Source organism: Dryobates pubescens, chromosome 11, assembly GCF_014839835.1.
Source record: "Dryobates pubescens isolate bDryPub1 chromosome 11, bDryPub1.pri, whole genome shotgun sequence".
NCBI classification, from domain to species: Eukaryota; Metazoa; Chordata; class Aves; order Piciformes; family Picidae; genus Dryobates; species Dryobates pubescens.
In genome coordinates, this window is record NC_071622.1 from 12,528,159 (window position 1) to 12,545,504 (window position 17,346).

Genomic DNA, 17,346 nt, shown 5'->3' on the forward strand with positions numbered 1-17,346 from the left:
GTGAGAAGCAGCTGGGGGAATTTGGGTTGTTCAGTCTGGAAGAAAGGAGGCTGAGGGGAAACCACCTGCCCATCTACAACTCCCTGAAAGCAGGTTGGGGTGAGGTAGGGGTTGGTCTCTTCTCCCAAATAACAAGTGATGGGACAAGAGGAAATGGCCTCAAGTTGCATCAGGGGAGGTCTAGGTTGGACATTAGGGTTGACTGGAGATGAGTGATTGTTACTGGGAGGATGGGATTACAGCTCAGCTGGAGAGTCTGGAGCTTTCCCTTATTCTGGAGAGTGTAACTGGATATCGGTTTGTGACCTTCCAAGGAGCTTTGTGTGTTATTTTAACAGCTATCCCTCTAGTCCATCTAATGATGGAGGACTGGCAGACCTACTGTATGAAGAAAGGCTGAGACAACTGAGCTTGTTCAGCCTTGAGAAGAGAAGGCTTAGGGGAGACTTTATTACCATGGACCAGTACATGAAAGGTGGTTACCACAAAGATGGTGACTCCCTTTTTTCCAGGAGTTCCATGGAGAAGACAAGGGCTGATGGGTGCAAGTTACTGCTGGGGAGATTCTGATTGGACTCCAGAGGAAAATTTTCATCATGAGGCCAGTTAGAGAGTGGAATCATCTCTGAAGGGAAACAGTGGATTCCCATACACTGGTCAGTTTTAAGACTCAGCTTGACAGGTGCTGGGCCAGCTAATTTCAACTACACTATTACCTAGAAAGGTTGGCTCCTTGGGGTCCCTTCCAGCCTGGCATTCTGTGATTCTATGATTCTAGAGTGACATTCATTTAGTAGTTTCCTTCTCCTCAATGTTTTCTTGCACAAAGTTGTAAAGAAAGAGTGAGAAAGCTACAACCTCAGCTGTCTTTTACTCTCCATTGCACTGAAGCAGCACTGACAACTTTTCACTTGTTCAGCTGAGCATCCTCAAGCTTCACATCCAGAGCATCTCTGAATCTCTTAATGCCAACTGCTCTTGCATGAATACCAGCAGTCAGCCAGACTTCCCTTCTCCTTTTCTTCCTTGAACAAATTGCTTCCCCAGGGCCATCCAAACACAGGGCTCATCTAGGAGGGGAGGAAATCAGTGTTCCTCAAAACCCAGCTGTCACCAGAAGAATCATTCCCTCAAATGATGAATGGAGCAGGTATCTCATGTACTCAGGAGGGTCCTCCATGTGATTTTGTTTTCCTTTGCCATCAAGTATGTGCAACAGAAATTTCTTCTTTTGGCACAATCAATGAAAGTCCCTTCAAATCCCAAGGGCAAATGCTTCAGAGTTTCCTTGGGTGGACCAGTCATGTTCATCTAGTGCCACATCCAGGAGAACAGGGATGTGTCAGGTTCAGGACAAAAGGTGCTTCTTTCTGGTCTGGTTTCGCACTCAGGACTGATTTACAACTTCGTTTTGCATAGCCCCTACCTCTGTGTGGATGTGTGTCCAGTCTGTAGTCAATAACAAAGATTTGTGTGGAATTAAGTCCTTTCCAATGGCATAGAATCATAGAATTGTTTTAGTTGGAAAAGACCTCTAAGAACATCCAGTCCAGCCATTCTCTAACTCTGCCAAGCCTGTTGCAAAACCACGTCCCTCAGCACCACATCTCTGCCTCTTTTAAATGCTTGCAGGGATGGGGATTCAACCACCTCCCTGGGCAGCCTGTTCCAGTGTTTGAGAAATCTTTCAGTGAAGATTTTTTTTTTCTCAAGATCCAGCCTATACTTCCCCTGATGCAACTTGTTACCATTTCTTCTTGTCCTACCACTTGTTCCTTAGCAGAAGAGACCAACCCACACGTGTCTCCAGCCTTCTTTCAGGGAGTCGTAGAGAGCGTGGAGGTCTCCCCTCAGCCTCCTTTTCTCCAGACTGAACAACCTCAGTTGCTTCAGCTGCTCCTTTAAAGACTGGTTCTCCAGACCCACTTCACCTCCTTCAGACTTCCCATAATACCATCTCTGCAACTGAGTAAAATGTTGGTATCTGTGGAAGGCTGTTCAGAAGTCTTAGCACAGGACTTCATCCCTGGAGCATCTTGGAGCAGTTATAGACCTGCACCCTCTATTAATCTCATCGTGAGGCCTGAGATGCACCTCCCTTTGTCAATGAATCTTTCTGAACTCCTACGTAATGCCATGAGAGAAGTCAACACAACCTTCTGATGTCCCCAGAGAATTGCTTTTTTTTTTGTTGTTGACTTGACAGGACCAAAACTCTTAAGCTGTCTCGTGTCAATTCTGTGGCTCTCCCTGGTTAGTTGAGATACCACGTTATCTCATGGCAAGAGACCTGAGTGCGCTGTGCTGCATCTCCACCGACTGCTCCTTATCTGCCTTGATGTGTGGAGGAGAGGTTGCCACATCTCATCAGGTTATGCAGTCGGTGGCTTTCCAGCGGGGTGCAGCAGCACTGAAGATAAGCAGCTGCATGGAACAAAACACTGTTGCTTGCCAGGCACTAAACCCTCTCTTGATTTTTGTCATGTTTGTTCTTTTTTTTTTTTCCCCCTTCAATCTTGTTTTATCAAAGGCAGGTGGCACCTTCTGCTTCTCCTGTTAGGAAAGGCTACAGCTATGTGGCACACACAGGAGGAGTATGCATAGAAGAATCATTTTTATAACGGATTTCTTCAAAACAGGACTGGAGCATCTCTGAGAGGAGGAAAGGCTGAGAGACCTGGGACTATTTAGCCTGGAGAAGAGCAGCATGAGAGAGGATCTAATCAATGCTGATCAGTAGCTAAAGGGTGAGGGTCAAGAGGATGGGGCTAGACTCTTTTCACTGGTACCCAGTGACAGGATAAGGGGTAGTGGGCACAAACTGCTCCCCAGGAGGTTCCATCTTAACAAGAGGAAAAAATTATTTTCCATGAGGGTGCTGGAGGGCTGGAACCAGAAGAATTGTGGAGTCTCCTTCTCTGGAGAGATTAGAGACCTGCCTGGACATTGTGATCCTGGGCAAGCTGCTGTGGGTGACCCTGCTTTAGCAGGGGTGGACTAGGTGATCTCAGGAGGTCCCTTCTAACCTCCACCATGCTGGGATTCTGTGATACTCAGGGTGGATGTGCAATATATCCCCTCCATCTACTTTGGGAGTTTCTGACTCTTGCAGACAATAAATCTGGGAGGAGTGAGGGAGGGCAGCCTTTCAGCCTTCTTGCCATGCATAGAAACACCAAGTGATTATGGTAGAGAAGAAGATGGAAGCACAAAGGATAGTGATAACCCATTTCTCATGCCTGAGATATATAGATGCCCATAGTGGTGTACAGTAAGGGGAAACTGGTGTTCTGTCAGTTCAGTGGTTGTGGTGGTTGCCTTCTCAGGATGTTAATTCCATTCATACACAGAATCATAGAATCCTTTCAGTGGGAAAAGGTGTTTAAGATCATCCGCTCCAGCCATTATCTAACTCTACTGAGCCTGGTGCTAAACCATGTCCCTCAGCACCACATCTCTGCCTCTTTTAAACACCTTCAGGGTCAGGGATTCAACCACCTCCCTGGGCAGCCTGTTCAATGTTTGAGAACCCTTCCAGGGAAGCAGTTTCTTATATCCAACCTAATGCTCTCCTGGCACATATGGGTCTGTTTCCTTTTGTCCTATCACTTGTTACTAGGGAGAAAAAACCAACACTCACCTTGCTCCAGCCTCCTGTCAGGGAGCTGTAGAGCCAGAAGGTCTCCCCTCAGTCTCCTTTTCTCCAGACTGAATGAACCCAGTTCCCTCAGGTGCTCCTTACAAGACCTGTTCTCCAGACCCTTCACCAGCTTTATTGCCCTTCTCCAAACACACTCCAGTTACTCAGTGTCTTTCTTGTAGTGAGGACTGCTTCCCCAGTGCAGGGGGACATGTCTTGGTGAAGGGGTTGGCTGTTGCGAGTTACAAACCTATGGATCCAAGCAACTTCTCCACTTGCTTAAGTGTTTAACACATTGAGTACAATGGTTGGTTTAGAGGCAACACAGGAGAAGGAGAAATTGTTTCTACAGAGGATTAAAAACAAGCTAGTGAGCTGTGTTCCCAGGAAAGCAGCACTGGAGAGCTTTAACAAGCAAGTCACTGTTTGTTCGATGACAGATTTGGTGCTAATTTTGCTGCTGTCTGCTCCCGTTTGCGTCTCGTGGCTGGTGGATGAAAGCAGCAGAGCAGTGATTAGCTCAGACCCTGCTGGAAAAAAAAACCACCCAAAACCACAACAACAACCACCCAGTGGCTTCTGAAGAACAAGGGAGTGGGAGTATATTACCCTCTGGCATTTTGATTTTATTTAGCAGGTAAAACTGTTCATTGAAGCAGAGTTCATTTGCAGCGGTGCCCCAGCAGACGGTAGCAGCAGGATGAATTACCAGTCATTCCCAGTGCAAACAGGAGTCATTCAAACCCCACATCACCAGAACCAGGAGTTGAAGCTGCTTGCAGTGCATACTACATAGCTGCCCCCTAGTTAGGAAGGAATAACCCCCTGCACCAGTACAGGTGGGGGGCTGACTTGCTGGAGAGCAGCTCTGTGGAGAAAGACCTGAGAGTGCTGCTGGACAGTAAGTTCACTATGAGTCAGCAATGTGCACTTGTGACCAAGAAGATCTGTGGTATCCTGGGATGCATAGATTCATAGGATTGTTTTGGTTGGAAAGACCTCTAAGATCAAGTCCAACCATCAGCCTAAGACCACCATGGCCTTTAAATCATCCATCAAGCATGAGTGTGGCAAGTAGGTCAGGAGAGGTTTTCCTCCCTCTCTACTCTGTCCTGGTGGGACCTCATCTGGAGTATTGTATCCAGTGCTGAGCTCCCCAGTTTGAAAAGGACAGGGAACTGCTTGAGAGGGTACAAAGATGATGAGGGGACTGGAACATCTCTCTTATGAAGAAAGGCTGAGGAACTTGGGGTGTTTTTGCCTAGAGAGCACTGAGAGTGAGCGTCAGGAGGATGGGGCAAGTCTCTTTTTAATGGTGCCTAGTGACAAGACAAGAAAGAGGCACAAATTTGAATACAGCAACTTCCATCTAAGCATGAGGAGAAACTTCTTTATATTGAAGGTAACAGAGCACTGAAACAGACTGCCCAGATTGGTGGTGGAGGTCTCTGGAGTCATTCAAAACCCACCTGGGTGCTGTCCTGTGCAGCCTGCTCTAGGTGAGCCTGCTCTAGCGGTGGGGTTGGATTTAGATGACCTCCAGAGGTCCCTTCCAACCCTTATCATTCCATGAGTCTCCCTTGCCTCCAAAATTCTGTTGGGCATCCCAGTCCCTGTTTTAGTCCCCAGATCACATATCAATCTGTGTTCCCTTCAGTGGGTTTTGATATTTCATGCTGTTAACCAGAAGCTGAGCAGTTCACAGGATTAGACTCTTTTAGCCACTAAATTAAAGGAATTTGGAGCATGTGTTTCCTTTGAGGGTATACTTTCTTTTCAGGAGCTTTGACTCACAGGATCATCGGTGAGATAATATCAGGAGTCTTAACTAATCCCTTAATGATTGTACCAGGGGTGAACAAATCCATCTGTAACAATTAGCCCAGTGGTCCACCATGAGGCTACTCTTACCTGATAAGCAGGGGTTTGTGTTGAAAAACCTTTCTCTCTCTTTGCTTTGAAGCTGGTGGCTGTGCAGTGTGCAACCCCATTGGGGCTGGGTCAAGCTGCCTCCCTGTGCTGTTTGCAGCAGGGCATGTTCCAGTCACAGAGTTTATTAAAAATGCAGGAGTTAACCAGTGGGGTAGTTGCAGCAATTTTGTCTGGGCATGGATAGCAGCAGCAAGGGGAACTGTAAGCTCTGGCTGGGAAAAGATTTCACAGAGTCACAGAAGGTTAGGGCTTGGAAGGCATCTCTAGAGATCATCCAGTCCAACTTCCCTGCCAGAGCAGGATCACCTAGATCAAGTCATACAAGAACACATCCAGAGAGGTTTTGAATGTCTCCAGAGAAGGAGACTCCACAACCTCTCTGGGCAGCCTGCTCCAGGGCTCTGTCACCTTGATAGTGAAAAAGTTTTTCCTTACACCTATGTGGAAATTTTGGCTGGTTTTGAAGAGAGCAGTTCGTGGTGGGTATTTTGGCAGCACGCACTGCAACTGTTGGTGCAAAGATGGATGTGGGGCACCAGTCTGGGAGCAGTTCCTCTCTTCCCAGCGTGTATGTGGAGGTTAGGAAGAAATTCTACACAGAGAGAGTGATTGCCTATGGGAATGGGCTGCCTGGGGAGGTGGTGGAGTCACCATCATTGGAGGTGTTCAGGAGGAGACTTGATGGGGTGCTTGGTGCCATGGGTTAGTTGATTAGATGGTGTTGGATGATAGGTTGGACGCGGTGATCTCGAAGGTCTCTTCCAACCTGGTTTATTCTATTCTATGTGATTCAGGTGTGTTGGCATCATATAGTTCTTTTGGTTTTCCCCCCTCTCTGAAGGTCTTAGTTTGTGAGAGTGCATCTGCACTTGCTGGTTGAAGATTGGGTTCAGTTTGAGGGGTCCACACTACAATAAGGACATTGAGGTGCTGGGACATGCTCAGAGAAGGGCAACAAAGATGGTGAAGGGTGGTCTGGAGAACAGGTCTGGTGAGGAGCAGCTGAGGGACTTAGGGTTGTTCAGTCTGGAGGAAAGGAGGCTAAGGGGAGACCTTCTGGCTATCTACAACTCCCTGAAAGGAGGTTGTAGTGCGGTGAGGGTTGATCTCCCAAATAACAAGTGATAGGACAAGAGGAAGTGGCCTGAAATTTCTCCAGGGGAGGTCTAGCCTGGACATTAGGTAAAATTTTTTCACTTGCACAGGGCGATAGTGGAGTACCCATCCCTGGAGGGATTTCAAAGCTGTGCAGATGTGGTACTGAGGGATATGGTTTAGTGGTGGACCTGGAAATGTTGGGCTGATGATTGGACTTGATGACCTTAAAGGTCTCTTCCAAGCAAAACAGTTCTATGATGCTGTGATAGGGATGCAGTCTGAAGGGCAGACGTTGCCTCCCCCAGTTTTAGCCTGGGGGTTGGCTGACTGATGAAGCAGACCATGAATTTACAGACAACTAGGATATCTCCAAAGGCAACTCCATCAGTGGGCAGGAGGTAAATAAATGCTGCCTTTGTGAGCAAAGCAGGGCTGGAGCCCTCTCTGTTTATCTTCTCTTCCAAATTGGGGGTATCTGCTCTTGCTCTCTAATCTCCTCTCCTCTTTGTTTTACTTGTTAGAAACCTCTTGGCTGTGGGAAAGGTTGCACGGCCTCAAAGCCAGAGAGGTTTTGTCATGGTGATTAAGTTGGTTTAGTTAGGCTGCTGGAGACCTTTGTCCAAAAGATGAAAATGATGATTATTATTTGCCCGCTTCACAGGGAGACTGTGAGGATTAATTCATGTTTGTAAATTGCTTTGGAGATTTAAAGCTCTGTAGAAGCAGGAAGGATTATTGCCTCCTAATTCTTCAAGGTAGTATAACTTTTATAAAGACTTTTAGCCTTGAAAGCATCTTGGAAATGGGAAGAGTTAAGTCCCTTTGAAATTAGATATACTTCTAATGTTGAAGATAAAAACAACAGCAACTTCTCTGCTGTTGCATCCAAGGAAGAAAGAGCAGTTGCAGACTGACGGTGCCTCTCCTTTTTGTTTTATTTTTTTTCCAGGAGTCCAATGTGCTGATTGCTGCTAACAGTCAGGGTACAATTAAGGTAAGTTATTTCATGCATCTCCTCTTTAACTGCTTGGATCTGTTGTTAGTGAAGAGCAAGGTCAGAGAAACCATACAGCCGGGAGAAACCATTAGAGGAGGTCATCCCCACCGTAGAATTTTGTAATTCAAATGATAGATTTGCCTCTGGCACGTGGTGGAGTGAGCAAACAGCACACCAGCAAGAAAAACCCAGTTAGAGCAAGGTGTGGAATAGCTGCTGGCAGCCATCCAGCCCCTGCATGCCTCCGCTGCTCCTCGGGGTCCTGGTGGCACAGAGTGGCCTCTCCTCAGGCTCACGCTGGGTCCTGTGGCAGTGGGGGCTGCGCGTCAACTCACCAGCATTAACCAGAGCCTGTCCTCTGGCTGTTGCTGCTGACACGGTGCAGCAGGGCGGGAAGCTGAGTTCCTGATGTGCAGCCAGCTGGACCAGTGTTTGCAATGAGCAGGGATGTTCCCTCGCTTTGTTTGCCCCCAGTGCCCAGGCTGGCTGTGACAGGCAGCAGCTGCCAGCACAGGGCTCTGTGGAAGCAACAGTCCTCCTCATGTACCAGGATGCCAGCCTCCTGCCAGCTTTTCAGCACTTGAATTCAAGGTATTCCAGAGCACCAGATTATGAATTGCTATCCATGGAACACCAATATAGAACGGACTTTGTCCTTCTGTCTGTCTGTCAGCCAGCCAAGCAAAACCAGTACTCAAACTGGTGGCAGCTGGTGCTGATCCTCCTAGAACCCTGTCTCTAATGTCATCTTAAGTCATACCCAGTAGGCACTGACATCCACCATGCTTTTGAGGCTTGGTGGTTAATGCCATCAGCTTGCAGCCCAGAGCCCTGGCTGCTCTCTGTAGCTGCTGATTAAGAGCTTTACTTGCTGTTTGCAAAGTTACACACTGGGTGAGAGTCATAGAATCCTAGAGTTGTTTTGGTTGGAAGAGACCTCTAAGATCATCAAGCCCACCCTTCAACCTAATGCCACCATGGCCGTTAAACCATCTGCTGAAGTGCGATGTCCACATGTCTCTTGAACACCTCCAGGGAGCATCACTCCTCCACCTCCCTACACAACCTATTCCAAAGACTGATGGTATTTGTCACTCTCAGGAAGCTGAGGTCCTCACCTTGATTTTACCCTGTGACAACAGCAGCTCTCTGGAGCCACACCAGAGTTGATGATTTGAACAGTCCTGGGGAAAATCACCCCAAAAAAGCAGGAATGGGGAGAAACCCAAGTGGTTTGTGCTTGACCGTGTATCAAGACTTATTTTTCTCCTCCTTTTTAGGCCACAAGTGGCCTGATTGTTCCTGTATGTGATGCTGTAGCTGCTCATTCGGAGGAGATGGGTTGCCCCTTCCTTTGGTCACCTCATTCTCAGTAAAATGGACAACATGCACAGATGCTTTTGATATCTTGAAGTGAATCCAGCAGCAACAGGAGCATGATTAGAGAGGAGAGGCTTTGCTCATGCACTTTGCTTGCTAATGAGAAGAGGTAGACAGAGAAATGTGCAAACACCCCAGCTGTCAGAACTCTGATATTTCCATTTGCCTTTGGCAGCACACAGAGGAAAGGTCTGGGAAAGGACTGGAATTGCACAAACCTATCTATTCCAGTCTGGATGCTGTGCCAGGCAATACCCATGGGCTAAAGCTCTAGAGCTTCCCCAAACCAGGTTAATACAGGCAGTGACAGCCCTGAGAATCATTTTCCTTCTGCCATCTCTAGAGCATGCCCTCGAGAGGCTGCTGCACCATCTTAGCATGGATCATGGAAGTGTGAGCTCAGAGGGCTGAGAGGATAAAATCTCCCCATTTACAGTAAGGGTGGTGAGACACTGGAACAGGTTGCCCAGGGAGGTTGTGGATGCCCCCTCCCTGGAAGTGTTCAAGGCCAGGCTGGATGAGGCCTTGAGTGACCTGGTCTAGTGGAATGTGTCTCTGCCCATGCCAGGGAGATTGGAAATAGATGATCTTTAAGATCCCTTCCAACCCAAACCATTCTGTGATTCTATGAATCATTTAAAAGTGTCCAAGAGCTGGTTTACTGGGATGAGTGGAAATGAGGCAACTGTGGCTGGTTTTGCTTCATGCTATAATTTATCCTAGCACAAGCAGACATCAAAAGTGGGATATTTGCCAACTGCTTATCCCATTTGTATGATGTTATTGTATGCTGGTGAAGAAAGGGTAAGGGGTGGAGATGGAAGGGTCAGTCCTGTCCTAGTGATCTATATGCTGATGTAGGAGATAATGAATGTCATAAATTCCTATTCTAAATGTCTCATCTTCCCTACTAATCAGGTACTGGAGCTGGTATGAAGGTTTTTTGCTCAAGGCATGAGGTACTTAGTCCTGCCAGTTTGCTACAGTATTCATCTGAGATCCTCAGTGGGACAAGAAACCGAAACCACCTTGGATGTCCCTCCCCAAAACCATCATGTTTGGGTTTTTTCCATTTATGGACTTTATAGGACATTTTGAGACACTGGAAACACCAGTGAACTGTCTGCCATCAACATTAACTCCACAGACTTTGCTGCTGCTGGTGCTGGTGGTATGCTTGTCTAATTTTTATGATAGGAAAACAAATTCTTTTGAATAAAAATACACACAAAAAAAAGGAATAATAAAATTTATTGAGCCACAAGCTGAAGCTGGAAGATTCTGTCTTGTGTGTGGGAACAGAGGTACTTGGGAAGGGAGCTTACAGGACCACTTAGGGCTGTCCTCAGTTGCACATCTCCATTGGTTTCATCTGGACTGTTCTTCATCCCCCCTGGAGAAAAGGGAAGTCTCCAAGCCTTACTTGGACATGCAGGCTTCACTCTGAGATCCCATAATCATATGATTCAGTTGTTCTTTTGATTTATTAATTATTTTTTTAGGTGCATTAAATGTTGAAAAATGTCACCCAGGTTGACACCTCCAGAGACTGAAGTCCTCTGGTCCTCGAGAAGAGAAAGGCAGCATCTCCTTCCTCCTCTCCTTATGCTCATGCCTCCACTCAAAGGGGCAGTTCTGAAGGAGAGGATGAAGTTGTCCTTCCATCCACATCAACCTAGGTGCCTCTGCAGCCTGCCACCAGCAACATGCTGAGATGAGGTGATCTGCACTCACCTGGGACCTGGACTGACCTCACCAAGACATTGTGAGATAACTATCTCCTCCCCACTGACCTGGCTGTGGTTGACTATCTCAGCTAGAGGAGGAAGCTTCCTCGATGCAGTTACCATAGCCCTGCACCACTTAACCACCCGTGGGGAGTGGTTGCCTTGGCCCCTCTCTGCACCACAGAGGCCAAGAGTTTGGGATGTTGCTCTGAGAGGGGGGCTGGAGTTGGTTTGTGATGTGTTGCAGAGCCATGAGCTAAGTAGCCTTATTTTTAATGGTCATGCATACACTTAATTGTACATATGGAGGGGGAATAAACCGTGATGCTGAGAGTCATCGTTGCGTTGGTGTCAGGACAGTGGGTGGATGAGGAGGTGCAGATGCTAAGCTGTCAGGATTGATGCCAGAACTTCAGTCTGAGAGTGGATTGGGTGGGTGTAGCATCTTTTCCTAGCTGGGGGTAGCAAAGGTGCAGTGTGTACTGTAATACCTGTGGGAAGCATCTCTGTTTGCAAACAATCACTCTGCAGTTGTTTGTGGCTCTACCTCTCTCCCTCACACCTCTGAAGCTTGACTTGCAGCAGGGCCTTCACAAAGCAAGGCCCTGCCACAGTCTTGGCCCATCCAGGAGCATGTGAAAGGTGTCACATATCCTCCAACTGTTAAAAGCTTGATTCTGATCTTACCAGGAAGATTATGTGTGGGTTTCTCACATCCTTTAGTCACAGAGTAGAAAAGGAAAGCGAGGATGCTTTTTGGGCTGTAAACAAAAGGATCTTCATCTTGGGGCTGAAGCCTTACAGCAGAGTTAGGGACAGATTCATAGAAGGGTTTGGGTTGGAAGGGGCCTTAAAGGTCATCTAGTTGCAACCCCCTGCCGTGGGTAGGGACACATTCTCTAGACCAGGCTGCTCAAGACCTCGTCCAACCTGGCCTCCAGGAAGGGAGTATCCATGATCTGCTTTGGCCATCCTGTTCCAGTGTCTCACCACCTGTCCTGATTCAGCATTGGTGCCTGTTTCTAGGGGGTCACATGTATTCCTTCAAAACTAGAAGGATGTGGGATGCCCCAAAACTGTTGTTGACTTACGGAGACTCTATCCAGTGGGGAGAAACATGATGTGCAGCTCCAAGAGAGGTGTGGGTAGCCCTCAGATGCTGCCACCTGGTTTTTTTCCGTGGTTTCTGGCATGCCAGTGGGAGTGAGAAAGAGAAGGGAGAGAGAAGACCCTGCTAGCTTGTGTCCTGCTCCAAGGTGCTACCTGCAGGTCTCTGTTGTATGAGTCACTGGAGTCACTGTGGCAGAAGGAAACAAAATTAGTTCCTTCTGCCTGATGGCAGCTGTCTGACACGTCCCGCTGAGCACTTGCCTGATTTCCATTTTTGCTGCATTTTTAAGAGAATTTGGTGCTGGAGGAGCTGTGCTGGGCTGTGTGGAGCATCCTTCCCAGCCAGCCACCTTCAAAGGCTGAAGTGAGGAATGGTCACCGTGGCTCTTGCTGCTTCCCCTGTTTTCAGGCATTGGTTTCCCTCAGCTTCTGGTTTGTTTTATTGATGCCTACTGATTTATTTTGCAAGCTGCTGTGGTACCCCAGCTCTGCACAGCCGCTGCTTTGCAGGTGACCTCATTTCTTCTCTCCCCCCCCCCCCCCCACTACTTGAAGGTCCTCTGTGTTTTAAATTGAAATGGCTCCAAAGCTGAGATCTTAGAAGAAAAAGAAAATAATAAAACAACAGCTCTTTTGAATGCTGTCAGCTCACTCCTTGAATTAAACAGGGAAAACAGGTTTAACATTATCTGCCTTTAGTTGGTTTGGGTTGGTGGTTTATTTTCAGTTTTCATTCAGTTTCAATCAAGATGAAATGCAATTTTAGAGTCTGGCCCTAATTAGAAACACAGCAGCTCATAAACACAAGTTGATGGCAATTTTTTGGTGTGTCTTTGGCTCTTTGTCACAAGTGCAAGGCTCCTTAATTTAATTCCTTGCATTTTCTTTCCCTCAGGTAACTCTTTGCTTGCTGTAAGCTCTTTTAACAGTTTGCCTTTTATTTGTCTTTTATTTTTGTCATGACCCACCTCCTTAACAAATGGTCCCCATCAGGTTCTCAGCCTTTTTTAGAGTTGGGGAGTGATTGAGCTTGGGAGAACCTTCCAAGGTCTCTAGTCTCAACTCCCTTGCCCAGAGCAGGGCTTATGTCAAAGTTGGATGAGGTTGCTCCAGGGCTTGGAGATGTTCACAGCTCAACCGAGCAAGGATTGGAGATTGCCAAGTCCCTCTGGGAAACCTGTTCCAGTACTTAATGGCTCTCTCTAGCTTAAAATTATTGCCCCTCCTCCCATTGCTACAGGCCCTTGTGAAAACTCACTCCCCAGCTTTCTTGTAGGTCCCCTTCAGATGATGAAATGCTGCTTGAAGGTCTCCCCAGAGCCTTCTCTTCTGCAGGCTGAACAGCCCCACCTCTCCCAGCCTGTCCTCACAGGAGAGGGGCTCCAGCCCTCTGATCATCTTTGTGGCCTCCCCTGGACATGCACCAGCAGACCCCTGTCCTTCTTGTGGTGAGGACTCTAGAGCTGGACACAATGAGGTCTCACCAGAGCAGAGTGGCAGAATAACCTCTCTCAAACTGCTGGCTATGCTTCTTTTGATACAGCCCAGGATGCCATTTGCCTTCTGGTACATGGTGATTCCCACAGGAAAATGGCTCTGCACAGGCAAGCTGGAGGGGCCCAGGAAGCACCTGGAATGTGCCTAATCTGCTGGCAAAGGTGGCATGGCCTTATCCCATGGCAAAGATGTGGTTAAAGATCTTTCCTTCACCCCATCTGTGATTGAGCTTGGGAGGGTCTTCTTAGGTCTCTGATCCAACCCCTTTGCCCAGAGCAGGGCTTGTGTCAAAGTTGGATGAGGTTGCTCCAGGGCTTGGAGATGTTCACAGCTCAACTGAGCAAGGATTGAAGATTCCCAAGTCCCTCTGGGAAGCCTGTTCAGTGCTTAACCACTTGCCTTGCAAAGATTAATTGCAGATGGTGGGCATTTAGAGTCTTTTTTTGTCACCTTCCTCTTTTGAAAGAACAAGGTTACAAAGCCCATGGCTGGAAGCTGCCCCAGAATGGTTTTTGCCTCCAGCCCTCACGTCCCTGTGAGAGCTGTTGAATGAGTCAGGCTTTTTCTTTAAGAAAAGGAATTTCAAACCCTGCCTGGCCACCCAGCCTCTTTAATTAATTTTAAAGCATTTAACAGAAGAGTAGGAGGAACATGCCTCAGTGCTAGAGGGAATCAAAAATGATGGTCAAGGGGAAATATAAATGAATATCAATGTGTCAGCTCTTCAGCAGCGAGTGTGGACAGCTGCTAAGGAAAGCATTCAAGCCAGGTGCTGGAGCTTTTGTTTGTTTAGGGTCATTTTGTTTAACTGTGGAAGGTTCCTAATGATAGCAGCAGGTAATGGGAAAGCGAAATCTAATTCCTTCCTTGCTCAAAAAAAACCTCTTTCTTTCCTTACTGCTCTTTGGAAGTCAGAAATACCCACCAAGGACCTGCAGTGGTCTAAGGGTGAATTAGTGTTCACTGCAGCACCTGCCTTGAGGGAATCTTCCTGTGCTGGCAGTGTCCACGTGTGCAGACAGTGGTGTTAGCCCTGGTGTCCTGGCCAGTATCCAGCCAAAGTAATTGCATCCTGCCTCCTGCCACTCACTGCTGCTGCTGCCTGCAGACTCTTTCTTGAAGCCAACCTCACAAGACATCTTTCACCTGCGCTCCCAGAGCGGTTTCTCTTCCTCTCAGCAGTGCAAAGACACTATGTGCTGAACTTGGTGATGGGTGTAGGGTTCTTACAGAGCATCTGCAGGAGATTGGAGAGACAAGGGGTTTGGCTAGAAGGGACCATGTGGTTGAGACCGTGGGAAGCCACAAAGCAGGCATCTGCAGCTTAAGGACCAGAGTCCACATCTCACTTCTGGAGGGGCAGCTGTAGCCCTAGTCCCCACAGCCCTCTGGCAGTCATCATCATGTGCTTTGATTTAGTTTTGCTTTGAGTGAGCTGCTTGAAATGAGGGTCTTCTCATCCTTATGTCTGTTCACCTACAAGGCAGTATTTGGATCTCTAATATATTCAGAAATGAATTTAAATGGTTGGGTGGTTTAGAGCAAGGCTTCTTGCTCTGCTCCACATGTTAACCAGCCCACTCAGTTGACTGGGTGCCAAAAAAAACGTGGTTTAAATCTTTCCAGATGCAGTATCACACCTTAAATCTTGCTCTGGCTGATGGTTGGCCATCATTACTCAACAGAAGCAAGACAAGAATGTGTCTTCTAACATAAAGCAGCAGGAAAAATTCTTGGGGGGGGGGATGTGAAGTGCCATTTTTGACATCTCTTAGAAATAAATAAGAAAAAGTAAGTATGGAAAGAAGGAAGAAAGAAGGAAGCTTGGCTGGTCTGCAGGGCAAGGGGAGAAGATGGTTCCAGCTCTTCCAGAACCCCAGTATCTTCATGCTTCATGAACCATTCAGGTCAAGGTAAGCTCCACACACCCATCTTGGCCTCTTTTTATCTGCCTCAATAGCAAGTGTGCACAATGTGCCTGCTAGGGGCTGGTGTGGGAAGTAGCTCATGGGGGAGTGGGGAGGAAGAAGCAGCTCGTTTGTGATAGCTGCTTGATTCCTGCAGCATCAGAGGCAGGTTCATTCTCTCCTCTCCCAGGTTTGCCTTCTTTTAGAGGCATTTCTGTTTCTCCAGTCTGTCTGGATGAGATTAACTTCACTGTTCTTTTTTGACATCCAAAATATGGTGGAGGGAGCAATGAGCCTGGCTTTCACCTGGAGACTTGCAGAGCACAAGCTACACGGGAGTGTTGAGTTCCATGAGCATCAATAACCTCAGCGTCCTCCCTCAACTCCCTCTGGTGTCTCCACCCTTCCAAGAGCTGTGGAGCACATTGTCAGTGAGTCTCAAAATCCTTTCAAACAGCAAAGGAAAATAATTTGGAGAATTTGAGAAGGAAAGAAAAACAGAAAGAAGAAGGAACCCAAAGGTAAAGGCCATCCTTAGGAGGCGTGAGTAATAGCATATGACAGCTGAAACCAAGCCAGCAGCGTGCTCAGTGCAACTCCCGAACCAGACGATGTGCCCTTCCAGCCTGCCTGCCTTCCCATCGCCCCTCTCCATGAGAGAGGCCTTCCTGGGAAGGAGAGCAGCCTTGGGGGCTTTAGTTTGCAGATTAAATGTGTTCATTTAAAGGTCACCTTGCTGTAACCCCCCTAGCATCGTGAGCCTCATGGAGGGGGCTGGCCAGCCAACACTGTGGGGCTGCAGGGAGCCATGAGCACGGTGCTGGGGTCTGATGGACGTAGCTGTGGAGGTGTGAGGGTGCTGGACCAGCCTGTGTGTCGCCTTCTCTGGACAGAGATGAGTGGTCACCAGAGGATGAACAACACAGGCAGGTGTGGCTCATCCCACTGCCTGTCCCGTGAGATGTGCAGGGCTGGTCAGGGAAAACACACATTCTGCAGCTGTGGTTTGTCCTCGGGGGCCTTATTTAAACAACAAGTTTGTCTTGATTACAGTGCTTAATGTGACTTGTCAAAATCCCCATAAAACCATTTAGGTGTTGAAGAGAGAAAACACACTCCTGTCATCCTCCTAGAGCTGAACAGGAACTCAGCTGAAGCTACCAACACAGCTGCTCGCCAGTGTCCCATGTCAGAAGCACGTGCTGGGGATGCTGCTTCCAGGGGTGAGCCCTCACCCCAGCCCAGAGACAGGGCTCAGCAACCCATGAAATATAAAGAGCTACTGTATAGAGGGTTACTTTAAATTGTTATTAAAACCATTATTAAGAGCTGGCAGCTCTTCCCTGGTCCCATGGCGACAGAAAACTGTTGCAAAGCTGCCATTGATCTGCAGAGCACAGGGTAGCCCATGGGGAGGGTGGGGTTAAGGGGAAGCAAAGCAGGACCCACCGACCCCTCAAAGTCATGAGAGCATCACGCTCGAGCTGGCGCCAGACGGGCGCCCGAGCCGGGGCGGAATGGGCCAAAGCCCAGCAGACCGCAATGGCTCTGCCCTCAGCGCAGCCCCAGAGAGGGCAAGCAGTGGGCTGGGGGCTGCAAGTCCTGAGGGGGGCGAGGGGTTGCATGGAGCAGGGCTGGGGGGAAGAAGTATGGCTGCATCCTTACCCCCTCTCCAGCTCCGCGTGGAGGCGGAGAGCTCGTTTCCAAGCTCTTGAAATGCGATGTGATGGTTTTGCTTTGCTGGTGGAGCTGAGAAGAGCTGGGAGTGCCTCATCTGTTCTGTGTGATGTTAAGGAGCAGCTTATGTCTGGATGTTAGCAGAGGAGACATCTCTGTGTGTCCCAGCTCACCCAGAAGGAGGAGGAGGAGAGGGCAGTATTGATTACAACCTGTGCCCCCACCGTGCCCCCCCCCCCCCCCAATCCCTTTTCTCCTGTTCAAGTGTTTTTTTCCTGTAAGAGATTAATGGGAGCTCTTTGTCTTCTAACATGACTGCACCTTATGAATTCTCTGTCTCACCCTCATCCTTTAAATTACCCACATAATAAAATATGTATT

General features: G+C 48.0%; 1 protein-coding gene across 2 annotated transcripts in view; it reads left to right on the top strand.

Annotated features, from left to right (window-relative positions):
- The window catches only part of COP1 (COP1 E3 ubiquitin ligase), a 165,704-nt gene extending 155,209 nt beyond the window's left edge, over positions 1-10,495 (top strand). For both annotated transcript variants that reach the window (XM_009904077.2, XM_054165727.1), the window contains exons 19-20: positions 7,620-7,664; positions 9,966-10,495. In XM_009904077.2, coding sequence (XP_009902379.2) covers positions 7,620-7,664; positions 9,966-9,983 — 63 coding nt within the window. In that variant the 3' untranslated portion in view covers positions 9,984-10,495. The remainder of the gene's footprint in view (positions 1-7,619; positions 7,665-9,965) is intronic.
- The last annotated feature ends 6,851 nt before the right edge of the window (positions 10,496-17,346 follow it).